Raw genomic sequence first — 17,576 nt, 5'->3', positions numbered from 1 at the left:
TTTTCTTTTCTAGAATGTTATAGAGTTGCAATTATATAGTATTATATAGAAATTTTCAAATTTCCTGAGCATGGTCACTCAAAACCTCTCTCTCTCTCTCTCTCTCTCTCTCTCTCTCTCTCTCTCTCTCTCTCTCTCTCTCTGTTGTAGATGAACACAATACCTTTGTTTATTTATTTTTATGTGGTGCTAAGGATTGAACCTAGTGCCTCACATATGCAAGGCAAGCGCTCTGCCACTGAGCCACAATCACAGCCCCTCAACACCTCTCTTTTAAATATAGATTTAAAACAACTTTGAAACAACTTTTATGATACAGTGTTATTATTTTAACAGTCACATCCAAAGATAATGATTGTGTTTTCAAGTAAAGATTTCAGAAGTATGCTTCATTCTTTAATTTTTAAGTGAATAGATGAGTTTGAGTGAAAACTTTTTAAAATATATATATTTTTAGTTGTCAATGAATCTTTTATTTTTATTTATTAATTTGTTTATGTGTGTTGCTGAGGATTGAACCCAGGGCCTCACACATGCCAGGCAAGTGCTCCACCACTGAGCCACAACTCTAGCCCTAAGTGAAAACTTTTTGTATTTCCCCCCAAATTAAATTTCTAGGTGAAAAGCAACTGTGTTTTAAACTTGCTTCAAACTGTAGACTTTGCACTTTGTAGGTTTTGAGACAGTCAGACACATGGATATATATTAAGTAATAACTTCTTCAGAAACATATATCATTTATTTATTTCTGTTTTAGTTCTTACTGCTCAAGATCAATAGCTCTAAGGAAATCACTGATGAGGTACCAAGGATCATGGTCTTGGCTAATTTATATGTTACAAAATGAAAAGTTGGTTATGGATATTATAGTGGTGTTATAAGAGAAACACTCAATGATGAATGAATTCTTAATGCAAGTTACTGAATATTAAGAATTCTAGTTTAAATCTTTGTTCACCAAATGACCAAGAGGGTGGAGGCACTGGGATATTTACTTGGTTCTACTTGGCTTCCAAGTAGAACTATTAGTCTATTAAATGGAAATGAATCTACTTAGCTAAATTTGAATTAAATTATTATCAATATAAAGAAATTTGTTTATAAAACTGAAAAAAATGTTTAATTAAATCTTTTTTGATGCAAAATAACTACTGTTATCATTGATTATAAAAGAATAAAGAAGGGATTATATGATGATGTTTTTATCTACATAGCATTCAGTTCAGAGTACAATAGATGTTTAATGTTTACTTATATTTAACTGAGAAAATAATCCTTTATTTGTAGCCTGCAAGCTTCGAATATATGTAATAGAATCTAGTTATTTTCCTAATCCTTATCATGAGAATAGTTAACCATCAGGTGCTAGTGCCCGTGGTCAGAAGTTCTATACTGCATCTGAAACATATCTGTGAGGGAAACCTCCTAACTATAGCTGTTCAATCCCTTTTAATTAAAATATTATTTCAATTTTTTTTGTCTTGCTCAGTCTATTCTGTTACCTGAGAGGTCAAAATATTTTTCTGAATCTTCTTCTGATATAATTTTCCTAAATGTTAAACATCCTGACTTACTCTATCATTGGAAACTGGAAAAAAGGCATTTTTTAAAAACTAGAATGATTTGCTTTCAGGCTTTCTAATATATCCAAAGTCATATCATTTCTCTGAATCCCAAGGTAGCTCATTGCAACACATACACATGCAGATATGGTACATATACTTTGAAAAAGATAATAAAAATACTTTTAAAGTCATTTGGTAAAAGAAACAGAAATATCTGCTTTTATTCAAGGAAACATTATATCTTAGAAGTAATCTATTTAAATACAGTATAAATGCCATCTTTTTCCTAAATATTTTTGATACATGGTTGGTTGAATCCACAGATGTGGAACCCACAAATAATGGAAGGCTGACCATATTTACCTACAAGGAGCTGCTCGTTGAATGGATTGATTAATGGGTTGGAGCTAAATGACTGCTGATAGAAATCTTACATTAAGGAAGTCAGAAGACTGCATGGGTGTTGTCATTCAAGAGTCCAAGGCTCCCACTGAACAATCTCTTGTGAGTATAGCTGAATATCCCACCAATCAAAAAATTAAACACAGTGAATAACAGAAGTTATGTGAGGAGAGTCAATTTTTAGGTATTACCTTAAAGCTAACTGAAAACCAAATTTCCAAAAGAAGATCTAATTTACCCAATGTTTTAACTTGAGGGTAAGTACAGGCTTCTTCTGCTTCACTGACTGTTAACAAGTCCAATTTCCCAAGAACTAGGAGTTGTCTTCATATTTTGCATCCTTCTGTAATCTGTCTGCCTCTATTTCCTTAGCCTCCATCAAGATTCACTAGGAAGCTGCAATTTTTCTTAAGAAACCTATATAGAAATTAAAAGTTGTTTACATGAAATAATGCCTCCTACAGAGCACTTTATAGTTTGTTTTTTTTAAGTTTTCAAAGAAGCTTGAATGCCAGGTGAACACAAAGATGAAATTCATTCATTTAACCAAACACTGTATTGCTTGCAATATTGGGGTTCTCAAAATGAAAGAAAGAGACAAATCCCTGAGTTTCATGACTTACACTGTAATGTATCAGACTTGCCTCTCATTGTAAAAGGTAATAAGATTAAAAAAGAAGGCATTTTGAAAATGTGACAGGCAATATAGTAGGAAAGCACTAGTGGAAACTCCAGTGCAAGGTTCTGAATCCACAAGTGGAACTGATTCACTTAGCTCACAGCTCATTTAATCCTAGGTGTAATGATTCTCTCAAGTTCTACCACACTTCTAAAAGTAAAGAAAAGAGTCAGAGGGGGTGAATGCAGGCTGATTAAGGAAAAAAGCAAGCTTCCCCTCAAAGTACAGCCCCACGGTTGGTATCCTCAAAACAAGCTTTGAATCAGTGCATTCCTCCTTCTCCATTGGGTAGCCAGTAATAGGTTACTCTAATCAACTCTTTATTCAACTCTCTTCTCTATTAGAAATCACAACCTCCCAAACCTCCTAGTAAAGCTAACTCCCATTCCTCCACAGCACTAGGCAAGTTTACAATTGCAAATGAGAAGACATGGTACAAGCCAGAGCAGAGCATCTAAATACAATATCATAAAAATTTAGGCTGGAACTGAAATAGAAATAGAGCATTCCCTATGCTGATGGGCACTTCTTCATTTTCTATTTGTAGCATAAAAATTGACAATACAATTTAAATAAAATATGTGCTTGTATTTGCTTTTGCAAAAACTTGAATTGTTCTCCATCTCTGCAAACTTGGTTAGAGTTTGTTTCATTTAAGAATAACATAAATTATGGTTCATAGGTTTTCTTAAGGTTCTAGTTATACTCCTCTCAATCTCCCCTAAACCATAGAGAAGGTCCATCAAATAAAAGTGAAAATATACTTATATTGATATTTTTGAATTTCCATATACAATTCCTTCATTTGGGCAACTACCTGTACTATCATTATAAGAACTAGTATGTTAAAATATGTTCCAACTAAAGCTTGGTGGGCTTTGAATGCTCAATAAAAATCATTCTCTGGAGCTAATGAAGACAGAAACTCTGCCTGTAACAATATTAAGTTTGTTTTCTCTGGTGATTCAGAGAAGTGAGCAATCTGTCAGTAATACACTGAGTGAAATTACTTGTCTTGGAGGAATAACTGCTGACAGTCACTTTATCTCAGAGCTGACCCAAACATCTTCCTGCTGACAAACAAATTACTGTGTCTAACTTTGAAAAGGTAACTAGCTTGTTTTAATTTTGATTGGTCTTTCAGAATCTCCTATACAAATACTCAGACCCATCCTTCATTGTATTTTTTAAAAGGGAAACAAAAAGTGTTTTGGAGGGATAGATTCAACTTAATAAATAAGGGAAAAAAACTACAGGAAAAAAAAATCTTATCATTTGGAGCTAAGAAAAAGACCTGCTATGCTTCTTTCCAAGGCTGTTATATGGATGAGTCTGGTAAGTGTGTCGACCCAACATTAAGACTGGCAGTGCCGCCAGTGACTGGCTGGGTGAGTGAACACGTTACCCAGACAGTATTGTAGAAATTAATTTTCTTCAATAAAGTGATTTTTAAGGCTCATATATTTCACAATCTAAACATATGTCACTGTTTCATAAACAAAATAAATGGATTAAAATAATACATTACCAATATGCTGACATGTGGAGATATTTTAATTAGAAATTCTTAAGCTGTGTGATATTTAACTGCTGTATTTGCTAAAGAGAAGCATGCATCATTTAATAGGAAGGCATGAGACAGGTGTATCACTGCATATGGCACCAGATTGTGTTTGATATAAGCTACGAGACAACATTACTCCAATTAAAAATAAAACAAAACAAAATTAAGGAACTATCATATTGAAAGTAGCCACATAATATGAATCAATACACTTAAACTACCTTTTTATTAAAAAAAAGTCATTCGGAGCTTGTTTCCTGATAATTTTTTTTTCATAAGCAATCTAACATCATAGCTATTTAAAGGCCATATTTACATGACTGCCTCATTATACTGGTCCCGGTTTCTTAACATTCTTTTTGACTTACTTAAGGACCAATGCTAACATAGCTGAGGAAAGCAAATGGCAACTGGTCCTGAAATTTATACGGGTGAGACAATTGGAATAAGTAGCAATATAATATATTGTTTACTGTAGCAAGTGCCCTCTGTTCTCTAAAGGTCAAAAGCATTGTAACCTTAGAGTTACAGTTTCTGATTGTTCCCAGGGTTAAATACATTATCAAAATTAATGGTTCAAGCCCCTCAACCTTCAGATATATGAGTATTCACGACTCCATCTGCTGAACTGTTCAACTAAAAATAGCATTCTTTGGCCTTCTCTCCCCTCATATTGTGCCCCTGAGGCAGAAAAAACCATGCCTTAGATCAGCACAATTGTGTAAAAAATGGTCCTTCCTGTTTCTTCATGATTTAAAGAAAGACAGACTGGAGTATGTTAATGAAAGAAGGGTCTTTACATTTTTATATTTTTCTACCTGATACAAAATTTCAGGCTTCTAGGGTATAACTGTACATGCTCAGATTTATCCAGGCTCATTAATATTAGAAATGACAACTCTTAAAGGACAAATTAACTGTAACATTAGACAGAGAAGACCAATTCTGAGCTAAGCAATATGGTTTTTTTCCTGAAGAATCTCTTTGTATAAGTAAAACCAGTCAACATAATTGTAATACTTCCTTATTATCAAGTTTATCATGATCATTATTGTTGACAGAGCTGACATTGTATCTTGTCAAAGGAGGGGAGAAAACCTTAGCTAGCAAAGAAAGAAGAGTTTTGTTGTTGTTTTTTTGTTTTGTTTTGTTTTTTAAGAGAGAGAGAGAGAGAGAATGAATTTTTTTTTTTTTTTTTTTTGTAGATGGACACAACACAATGCCTTTATTTTTATGTGGTGCTGAGAATCGAACCCAGGTCCCACGTGCAGTAGGCAAGCGCTTTACCACTGAGCCACAATCCCAGCCAAAAAGAATAGCAATAAAGCAACATATTATAAAATTTCCTACTACCTTTGCTCTTTGTCTAGCAGCATAGATATAGGCATCTACTGTGTAGATGTACTATTAAACATGCCACACTCTATCAGGAAGCTGGGGAAACCTGACTTTCAAACAAGGTCAATCTTTTCCTACTAATGTACCATACAAATAAACAGATCAAAGGTTTCCTGACATGCAGGAAAAAGGTGCAGAAAATGGAGGCAAGAGAACAGAGCAAAAATAAACAAAAACCCAGGAAACTCTCAACCCAGCCAAATATAAACTGCAAAGTTAAGAAGGCTCTTGCATTCATGGGCTCCTTATTTAGCGTAATGAAAGTAACAAGACATGTGGCATCTGCTGTACTCATACATAGGCATTGCTATGGTACTGTGCAGCCTGGCACTCACATGTATAACATCATGATTTCCAGAAACCCAACAGAAGCCAGATTTGACACATCAGGGGTCAGTGATAGCAGGGGTGGGGGGAAAACCAATAAAGCGAAAAAATTAGGGAAAAGAAGAGATTAGGTAGTTTTGAGTTTGAACCAAGGCCACCTGCTTTCACAATCTTCAGAGCACTTAAAAGCTCCTCACACTGACTGTCCTGATTGGATAAGGTTGCAAACTGTCATCACACAGAAGAGCTAGTGCCTAATATCCAGTTATCTTCCTTTATCTCTTCTAGTTATAGTAGATTCTCAAAATGCTCTGAAATATGGCACCCTTTCTATAGCCAGGAGAAAGCCTTAGAAAAGGAATGTCTTCTGGCTGAGTAGAAGACAGCAGATACTCTGTCAGTACATGTCTAGTCATGTCTGAGTGGAAACCCCCTATCTCCCTCTCATATCAAAGTGAAAGGGAAAAGGGAGGCAGGCAACAAGCTCTGGGACTCTTCCTTAGGCGACTTCTAAGGTGCCCTTTGATCTTGTTCTCTTCCTTCTAAGGAGTGATCACTCCTTATGATTTTCCAAAAAGATAGATACAAAGCAACAGAAAAGAAAATGTCAAAGGATTATTTTCTTTTGGGGAGTGGGGGTTAAGTTTCCCATCCTAGGTTGGAAGGTAAAATTTGGTATTAAATCGCACCCAGAAAATGAAAGTGTACTTCAAGTCTAGGGTAACCTGTTTCCATTTTTTTTTTGGTAGTCAACAGATAGCTGGCAACCTTCCAACATCTGATAGTCCTAAAGAAGAACTCCAATGATACAGGAGAGGAATTTAGTATGAAATTAGAGCAAGGAAGACTAGATCTCTATAGCAGAAAAGGACTTAGCCCACAAAAACAACAGAAGCTTTACCAGAAGGTTAAATATGAAAGAACATTGCATAAGTTTATGGGGCAAAACACTACCAGACAGGCCCAGATACCCAACTTCATCTTGAAAAAAATTTGTTAAAAAACCTAAATCAGGAAAAGCTAGAAATCCTGGACAAGAATTCTAACTCAATGAATATAATGAATATTTTATAGTCAGGTTAAATCACTTGACCTCTCTGAACCTCAGCTATTTCATCTATACAAGCAGAATTATATTTTATCAGGTTGACAGGGTTATTAAGTGATCAAATGGAATTTAAAAAAATGTTTAAGTATTTCTTAAACACTGTATAACACCATACTAAAGAAAAAGTTAAAAAGTGAGGGGAGAAAAAGGATGATTTTGAAGACACTCATAATGTGAAAAATTTGCCTGAATATACATAGCAATAAACAACCTAATTCAAGAGCATTGGTTTGGGTTTTGCCTTTTTCTCTGAAAGAAAATCAACAAGAGAAAAGCCTCTTTAGAAATGAAGAAAAGTGAAAGACTAGGGTTTAGTGTTTACCACTAAAACTCTGAGGGTTTGCCACTTTTTAAAAAGCCTAGAATATGACTAAACAATCCAGTCCCCCACCCAATGAAGCACCAAGGGAAGCATTCATACCTCAATCTGTTTGTGGTTGTAAGAGTGGCCACCACCATGTTCAAAGGTGTCCAAATTCCTGCCAAAACGGTCACTTAGGCCCTTTAGCCTTGGGTTAATTTGTGGGTGGGAGACATGACCCTTCTGTTTAGTAGCATATTCAGAAAAAAACAAAACAAAACAAAAGACAAAACATACTGTCAGAACTCATGAAACAACACATATTTCTAAATCTAGGGTATTGACGATCAAAGAATGAAAAGTAGAAGGTTTAAGACCCAGCCTCTCTGTGGTTTACAGGAACTTGGTTATATGATCAAACTGTAGTACTTGTTTTTTATTCCTGCCTCTAAATCAAGAAGATACTCCATAGCACAGGTCTAAGAAAAGGAAAAATAGATTAGAATTACCACTAGAGAGGATTCTTTTTAGATTTTTACCAGCTGCTATAGGTTCTAGTATTAGTGTAGAAGATGAATTTGCAAAAAAGGTGGGGTTACTGTTCTGTTAGGCAAAATGTCTGGTTCTGCTAGGCAGCCCATAATGGGGAATACCTTTATGCTTCCTGGATGAGGCTTATGAAAAAACTTTTCAAGTATTGAAAAAATTATTTCTTTGCAGGCCCAATTGACAATAGTCAAAGTAATTTTTTCTTCCTTTTCTTGTGGTATGATAGCAGCACAGATTTTATCTTCAAGCTATATAGGGATTAGCAACATAAAAATAAATATGCCTGGTCAGATGGTGTTCCCTAGAACTAAATAAGAATCACGGTAAGTTTTATAAATAAAAACTGTCCTTAAGGAACTTTCAACTGTATGGAAACTTAAGTTACTGTCATTTTTCTAAATATTCAAATACCAAATATTGACTTTTATTTTAATGATCTTATTATTTTTATTAATTAAAATATTCATCCATATTCAAGTCAATTTCCCATTCAAATAATAGAACTAAAACAGTATAAAGGATACCTAGTCCTATTCCAGATTCTATTCTTTACCATAAATAAGATAACGTACAAATAAATGTTCTCTTAGCTTCTAAGATACACTTTCTCCCCAAGTTTGGCTTTACATATAAAGAACACTAATGGAGAACTTGATCAGACACCATGCCTAGACTTTTTGACCCTCAAAAGATAAGGATATATATATTTGCAAGCAATGTGTTTACATTTTACCAAATAATTATCAATTTGGGAATAACAACTCCTTATTCTATGAGCCACAAGAATTAAAATATCCAACACTATTCTGTTTTGATGCTTCTGTGTAAAAGCTAATATAGATATAATAAAGACACAGATGAAAAGTCAATAAGAAAAAAAAAACCCTAACATATCCAATAAGTACTAGCCATAAAATTATAAAACTATGAACTCATATGACAGAGAATACATAGTACTAAGTCATAACATCATTTTTCCTTTAAAAATAGTGAAACTGGTGATTTTCTTTTATTTGCAGTATGATAAGTACATAAGGTGTTAATTCTTCTGGGCTATGCTTAAAAAATTATTTAACATTCAGGCCATTATTTAGCATACAGCTGGTTAGCAGTTTTCCACTAACATACTGGCTCATATCCCACTTTTTTTTTTTTTTTTTCTGGCACTTACCTGGAGCTGTAAAGGGCTGAGTCCAGAAGCAGCAGCAGCTGCCATTGTTGATGGAATGAACTGTACGGGGTAGTTATCACCTGTCGGAAAGAACAATGCATACAGGTTTAGACAATGCATAGGGAATAGCAGCAGACAAGTACAAACATGGTCCTTGGATTGCCTGAGCTCTACAACATCGCTCTAAGCCCAAACATCTGCAGAAACAAAAGGCTTAGTTGGGCACAGACTTGCAGTGCTGCCTTGGAACTTTTTGTTAACAGATAGCTGGTAGGCAAACTGGCAAAACATGAATGTGATGTTAAAAAAATTTAATGTGCAATTCAAGCATGTTCTCTCCATTACAAATCTTGTAATACATCATTTTTTTTAAGAGTAAAAAAAATATCTTAAAGCCAGGCTGACACTTAGTACACTGTGAAACCACTGAAGCTTTTCTATTAGAACAACAAAAAGTTTTGGCTTGGTAGGCAACACAGAGAATTAGAGTCCAAAAACCACTATCAGTTATTGACTGGCCATAATTCTCAACTTTATTTTATAAGAAAATATTTTTAAAATATAACCTCTTGAATATTTTACATATATATAAATATTTTAAATATATATATATATATGTTGTGTGTGTGTGTGTGTGTGTTTGGTTTAATCTCTATTACTGTACTAGTGGAAACAAGTACAAAAATCATGCATATAAAGCACTGATTAAACACTCTTTGATAATGATTTTATTAAATAACCACCATTTTACACGGGATATCTACACTAAAAGCCTGGTAGAGATTGAGCATGTTTTAGCTAAGATCAATGTCACATTTCAATGTGTTTGTAACTCCAGCCATTCTAAATAGAGGACCTAAGTACTTTTTGTGACCTAAGAACTGAGGATGTGGCCAATAATCCAAAAGCCAAGAAGGAGTGATGAAGAACATACTGTGACAATGGTAACTGAACTAAAAATTAATATTTGTGGATAAATTACACAATTCCAATGATTAAATGTAGTGTCACTTTGGCTTCACTACTTATTTAAAGTCAGTGTTATGTACTATCTCTAGGCTATATTTTAATAGGCTGTTCCTCCACACATTTTTGACATTTATAATTATGCTATTTTGCATGAACTTTTCTACACCGAAAGCTGAATGTAATAATGAAGAGACATTATATAAAGAATCACAGTAACAAAGGTAGTCAACTGAAAGCAATAAAACCTTTTTTTTTTTCTACATGGACACTAATACCTGGAGCCTTCCCAGTGTCCCTGGTTTCTTGGAACTCATCCCCTTGCCACATGAAGTGCTACTCAGCTGGCCCAATGTAAATGTTAAGTCGCTTTCACTTTTAACAAATTGTTAGCTTCTAATCTACACAGTCTCTTTGCATCATATCCATAATACCTCATCAGACCATTGAGCACAGTGTGTGCCTGTACACAGTCCAGTAACAATTGGCTTCTGATTGCATATGGAGTGCCGCTACAATGCATTCACTAACACTACATTGTGCTGATCTCCTATGGAGTAATGTTCAAAATATCTGATCTTGTTTTTCCCCTTCCATGAGGTTGATTTTAGTTTGCAGTACTATATGAGCTTTTTAAAAAAGATAACTAGGCCAAATTATTTTTTATAGTAAATGACTGTCACTTTATGCTTAAATAATTCTACTGATCTTCTTGATATTTAAACTAAACTATCTGAAGAAAAAAAAATCCTAATCTAAGTCAAATAGTATTTCCTTGGTTGATATCATACCAAGTTAAAAAAAATCACAAAACGATGCTGAATTAATGATGTTTCAAAAATAGGGGGAAAAAACTCACCATTCCAACCATCAACATGGACTGCCTTCCAGAACATTTTAGAGCTGTTCTTTCTTTAAATATCATGCATTATTCATAATAACTCTAAACCACAACCCCCCTCCCTGTAAAGTTTAATACCAGTTGCTTTATTTGTACTAAAACATTTTTCATGTCAAACATATTTAAAAAAATCAAACTCTAAAAGAATTCCCCGGGGCACTCCTTTTTTCATAGCTGTCATGCTTCTATGCTATGAAATAGCTGATTTTTTTAATATAGTTTTTGGCTTGCCGGTTAATTTATTACTATCTCTACCACACCCTGTAGTACTCTCCAGCTCACCTGCTAGCTACAAACAGCTTTCTTCCCACTGTTGACAAGCATATTTTAAAAACATTTTTAACCTTTCTGCGGGTTTGAATCTGCCTATCTGAATAGATCTTTAGAAAGCTATTCCTCTGGCACATATCATTGTATCAATAATAAAAGTAAAAATGATCACATTAGAGCAGCAGAGTATGTCACAGAAGATGATTAGAAGAGAGGGAAAAAAGGAAAAGGCAGGAGAGGGAGATGAGGGTTGAAAATGGGAGAGAAAAAATCTCAGAGGGGGAGTGACTTAGGGTAATGTACGTTTAGTTTTTTTTGTTATTTGTTTTGTTTTGTTTTTAATAATGAAGTTTCATGCGCTTCCTCCTACCACCTCTAATTTTCTCTGTGTAAGAGTTGATTGAAAAAAGTTCTCAGTGGTTGACTTGGCAAAGAATCAGTCAACATGTTGCAGCAATTTTTTTTTTTCAAATTTGTCTCTGGATTTGAAATGCTTGCGTGAGGACCTATTCTTTTAAAATTTGCACAAAGGAAGATGAAGCCTGTTGGAACAGGTTGACTTTAGGCGCTATGGTAATCTGGCCCTTGCTACCTCTAGTATAAGAAGACAACCTCCAAATACCATAAATACGAGAAATAATATCCATTCTGTAAATTCAACTTTCCAGGCTTTTAGATATTCCAGTTGACTTTTTATCTGAAGGTTACAGACCAAATACAAAAACAGGATTAAAGGCCTATGGAAAATTTGCTTGACATTAATTTTACTTGTTAGAATAGGCAACATTCTTTTGGAATCAAAGCAGCTCCACAGCAAGAGTCCCTAAAAGAGAAGAAGTAAATTCTTAAAATTTTGGAGTACAGAAATGAAGCCAAAAGTTAGTAGGACTTAATGACAGAGGAAAGAAAGCTTATACGAAGAACCTAGGACCCATTAGACTCAGGGTACCTCCCAGAAGAAAACTCCTAATGTGTGTAATTCAGACATAAATTCTGTTTTTTAAAGAGCAAAAAATCCTATGGGTAAAATTCTGTCCATTCACTTTCATACTTCAGAAAAACAAATGATCAGAGACTTGTAGTATCTTGAGATATTAATTTCAGATAGTAATACATTGCAGAAGTCATTTAGAGATATTGTGAGGAGTATAAGAGAAAACAAAAGAAGACAAGATAAAACAAAACAAGAGCACAGAACAAAGAGACAGGACTCATGAATTCCTCAGTAACTGCACTTAAATGGGAATCCTGCCTCATACCTCATATTCCACCCTCCAAATGTGCTATCCATCTCTGTCTCACAAATTATTGTGATGGCATCATAGGATGATGACAAGTTGCCCACCTAGCACCCCACTTTTAAGAGCTATTGCCATTCTTGGTACAATGTGAAAATACCTGAATCACAACTACTGATACAAACTTGGATATATCATTTTGCATGGGTCTTGCCTAGAGGGATGTATTCAGTATAGCAAACTATTACAACTCCTTCGTACTCTGAGGTAATATCATAAGTCTGAATATATCTTTGTACAACATAACACTGCAGCAAAACTTCAAAAAACAGAACCTTCAATTTGTTCTGAAGACAAATGGATAAAAAAATTAGAAAGGATTAGGATGTATATTTCTGAGATCACCATGCTCTTATTTCTGTGGCTAAATTTGTACTTTTCTATTCATTGGAGAAAATCAATGATGAAAAGATTCTTGATCCCAGGATTTTTTCTAAGTTCATCAGCATTGTTTTGCATACCTTTGAAGAGACTCAGAACCAGGGATCTATCTTAATTCCTTCATTCATTTCATAGCTTCATTCAGACTTTTGAATATCTATGGAATTTGTCACAATGGCAATTAAATAAGTGAATATGAATGAACTGATATAAATTCACCCCCATTATAAGATATCAGCTGAAAAAACAAACAAAAACAACTCAAAGTACATGCCTTAATGAGAGCTCATCAATGATATGGCCTCCATATAGGAAGAGGACACAGAATAATGCCTGATGTTCATAAAACTAAGTCTCTTCTTTCTGGACCTCAACACTCATTTAAAACTGAGGGTGCTAATCAAAGAATTCCAATAATACTTTCACTGCAAGTAGATAGATTTAATTAATCAAATATTCCAATAGTAGTTACATACCTCCACTTTGAAATACTCTGGAAGAGAGGAATGGCTGGCTGTATGTCATTTAGATAAACTTACAGATAAAAATCACATTTTTATAGCAAAAAGTGTCAGATATTCTGAAACCATGTTCCCAAGAGTATGAAATATCAAATTGGAGAACTTTAGTCTGAATTCTGTCTCCGCTATTTCCTAGATGTTAAGTCCTTGGAAAAGTTAACATTTTTGGATTTTAGTTTCTTTTCTCCTAATGAAATAGAGACAATACCACTTATTACCACATGTATCTTAAAGTTGTTATAAGAGTTAAAAGGGAATACACACACGGGGGATATCTTAACAAATAAAAGGTGCTTAATAAAAGAAGCATTAAATAACAAGTGTAACAACTATATATCAACCAATTATACAATTTAGATGAAATGGAAAAATTTCTTGAAACAAAGTAACTGATTCAAGTTGAAATAGAAAATTTCAAAACCTATAACAAGAGGTTGAATTAGCAATCAAAACCTCCAACAAAGAAAAGCTCTGACCTAGACGGCTTCACCATGAACTCTGCTAAACTTTTAAAGAATTAACATCGATTCTTCTCAAACTCTTATGAAAAATACAAGAGGAGGGAACATTTCCTTATTTGCTCTCTGAGGCCAAAATTACCAAGCAGGAAATATATCACGGAAAAAGAAAAATAAAGACCAACATCTCTTTGAAATAAATGTAAAATCCTCAACAAAATCAAATCAAATCCAATGGTATATTAAAAGTATTATTCATCATAACAAGTAGTATTTATCCCAGGCTTGAGAGAATAGTTCAACATAAGCAAACTGATCTAATATATCACAGTAATAGAAAAAAAGGGAATAAAACCACATAATCATTTCAACTGATGCAGAAAAGGCATTTGACAAAACTTCAATACTCTTTCACGATAAAAACTCTCATAAAACTATGAATAGAAAGAAAATTTCTCAGGATTATCAAGGGTTAAAACTCATGACTAACATCATACCCAATGGTAGAGGACTAAAAACTTTTCCTCTTAGATCAGGAACAAGACGAAAATGCACACTTTCACTGCTGATATTCAATGTTATGCTGGAAGTTCTATCCAGTGCTTAGACAAGAAAGGAAATAAAATGCATCAACATTGGTAAGAAAGTGGTAAGACTGTTACTATTTGCAAGTGATATATAGAAAGTTGCAGAACTATATACAGAAAAAAATGTAATTCCATGAGAAAGATGTTGGAGTTAATAAACAAATTCAGTAAACTTGCAGGGTTTAAGATTAACACACAAAATCAGTTACATTTCAATATACCAGCAATAAACAATCCAAAAGGAAATGAAAAAAGAAATTTCATTTATAATAGTATAGAAAAAATTTTAATGGTATATAGAAGAATTAAATATTTAAGAACAAATCCAACTAAGGAGGTGAAAGTCTTCTTATGATCAAATCTAAAAACATTGCTAAAAGAAATAGAGAAGACACGAAACAACCTAAGTATACACCAACTGATGAATGCATAAAGAAAATGTGGTACATTGATAGAATGCAACATTATTCGTCCATTAAAAAAAATGAAATTCTTTGTGACAACATGCATGGAACTGAAGGTCATTATGTTAAGCAAAATAAGCCAGACATAGAAAAACAAGTACTACATAATCTCACTCATATCTGGAATCTTAAAAAGTTGATCTTATAGAAGTTGAGTAGAGAATGGTGATTACCAGAGGCTAGGGAAATTAGGGGGAGGAAGACATGGAGAAAGGTTGATCAATAGGCACTAAATTATAATTAGGAGAAATAAGATCCGGTATTTTATTGCACAGGAAAGTGACTAGAGAATGATAATGTACTGCATACTTATAAATTTAGAAGAAATGATTTTAAATGTTTTATCATAAAGAAATGATACATATTTCAGAAGACAGATGTTTGTCCTAACTGAACATTATACATTATATACATGTATCTAAACATAATAAGAATGTAACCCACAAATACCCACAATTTTACATGTTAATTAATTTTTATTTTTTAAAGGAATTAAATAAGATGAAAATAAATGGAAAGAGGCATCTGTGTTCATGGATATGAAGACTTGTTAAAATATCAATAATACCCAAAGAAATCTATAGATTCAGTGCAATCCCTATCAAAATTACAACATTTTTCACATAGATGGAAAAGTCAGTTCTCTAATATTTCATATGGAATTATAAAGGGCCCCAAGAGCTAAAACTTACTACCAAGCTACAGTTATTAAAACAGTATGGCATAGGCATAATAAAAGATTTATAGACAGCCCAGAAATAAATTCTCCCATATGCGGTCAATACATTTTTTAAAAGGGTACCAGTACTACTAAATGGGGAAAAATAAGACTTTTCAATAAATTGTGCAGGGAAAACCATATATCCACATGAAAAAGATACATATCCAATTGGTATATTTTATATAGGGTTTTACCTTACATTAAATACAGAAATTAATTCCAATGGGTCAAAGGTTTAAATTAAGGAGATTAAACCATAAAATATTTAGAAGAAAACATAGTGGTAAATTTTCATGGCACTGAATTTGGCAATGATTTCATTAATATGACACCAAGAGCTTAGGCAACAATAAGGAGATAAATTAGATTTCATCAAAATTAAGAACTTTTGTGCAACAGATACTATAAAAAAACTAAAAGACAATCTACATAATGAATAAAATATTTGCAAATAATATATCTGAAGGGTGTTAATATACATTATATATAAAGAATTAAAACTCAATGACAAAAAAAACTACCCAATTAAAAAATTGGCAAAGTATATAAAAACACACTTTTCCAAAAAAGATATACAAATGGTCAATAAGCAACTAAACAGATGTTCAACATCATAAATCACTGGGAATTGTAAATCAAAACCACAAAGAAATAACATTTCTTTCACACCTCCTAGAAGGACTAAAATGAAATGTATTTTTAAAAAATGGAAAGTAAGTATTGGCATGAATATTGGGAAATTAGAACACATTTACACTGCTGATGAAATGTACAATGGCATGATTCTTGTGGAAAACAGTTTTACAGTTTCTCAAAAGATTAGAAATAGAACTACATATGACCTGTCAAGTCTACCCTTAGGTATACATCTAAAAAAACTAAAAGCAGGGACTCAAACAGATATTTGTGTATCAATGATTAAAGAAGTATTATTTGCAATAGTAAGAAGTTAAAAACTACTTAAGTGTGTCCCCTAACCAATGAATGGGTAAACAAGATATGATATACACATACAATAGAATATTATTCAGCCATTAAAAGTAATTAAATATTGATGTATGCTACTATATATGGCTGGACCTTGAAAACCTTATGCTTACAGAAATAATCCAGATGCAGAAGGACAAATTTTATATTATTCCATTCATATGAAGATCTAGAATAGGCAAATTCATAAAGAAAGATAGTAAGACCATAGTTACCAGAGGCTAGGGGAAATAGGGATAGTTGTCATTTAATGACTGTGCATTTTGGGGAGGGGGATGTGAAAAAGTCTCAGGTATAGACAGAAGTAACAGTTATACAACATTGCAAATAATGCTGAGTTGCATAATTACAAATAGCCAAAATGATAAGTATTGTGTATATTTCACCACAATAATAATAAAAAGAAGCATTTGACATACTGTAAAATTGTGAGGTATGTCAAATTGGTCATTGAGCAGAGTGATACTGTTAGATCTAATGTTCAACGTTGGACCACATTTATAATGGATAATGACTCAATTTAACAGACCAATTAAATTTACTCAGTATCAAGGTCAGATTTTACCTGAAGGTGAGTACTATATAATTTTCAAAGAACTTTCATGTATTTAACCAAATTTAATTTTCACACCTACAGTGAGTAATGGAGCAAACCATGACTTTTTCAGATGACATAAAAGCAAGGTTCAGCATAGCTAAATAACATGTTCAAATACAAATAAAAGAATCCATTGAAATATTTAGCACAGTGTTTGGCACAGTAATCATTCAGTAAGCTTTAGCTATTGTCATTTATGGACAGTGAGTAAGTGGAGGATTCAGAAGCAGGTGAATATCCTACTCCAAGGGTCTCCTAGGAAATTTCAAGGGTGCTGCTCAGCAGTGATCACTTAAACACTTCCAACTACACAAAGCAACGGGTCAGCTGCATCATCCCTCGAGCACCAAGGAGGGAGGC

At 33.5% G+C, this 17,576-nt stretch overlaps 1 protein-coding gene across 6 annotated transcripts in view; it reads right to left on the bottom strand.

Moving 5' to 3' along the window:
• Sox6 (SRY-box transcription factor 6) overlaps nt 1-17,576 on the bottom strand; it is a 577,529-nt gene that overhangs the window by 107,381 nt on the left and 452,572 nt on the right. For all 6 annotated transcript variants that reach the window (XM_071616371.1, XM_071616370.1, XM_071616368.1 and 3 more), the window contains 2 exons: nt 9,065-9,144; nt 7,465-7,587 (listed from right to left, as the gene is read on the bottom strand). In XM_071616371.1, coding sequence (XP_071472472.1) covers nt 7,465-7,587; nt 9,065-9,144 — 203 coding nt within the window. The remainder of the gene's footprint in view (nt 1-7,464; nt 7,588-9,064; nt 9,145-17,576) is intronic.

Source organism: Marmota flaviventris, chromosome 9 (assembly GCF_047511675.1).
Source record: "Marmota flaviventris isolate mMarFla1 chromosome 9, mMarFla1.hap1, whole genome shotgun sequence".
In the NCBI taxonomy this organism is placed as follows: domain Eukaryota; kingdom Metazoa; phylum Chordata; class Mammalia; order Rodentia; family Sciuridae; genus Marmota; species Marmota flaviventris.
This window is presented reverse-complemented; position numbering and strand designations above follow the sequence as displayed.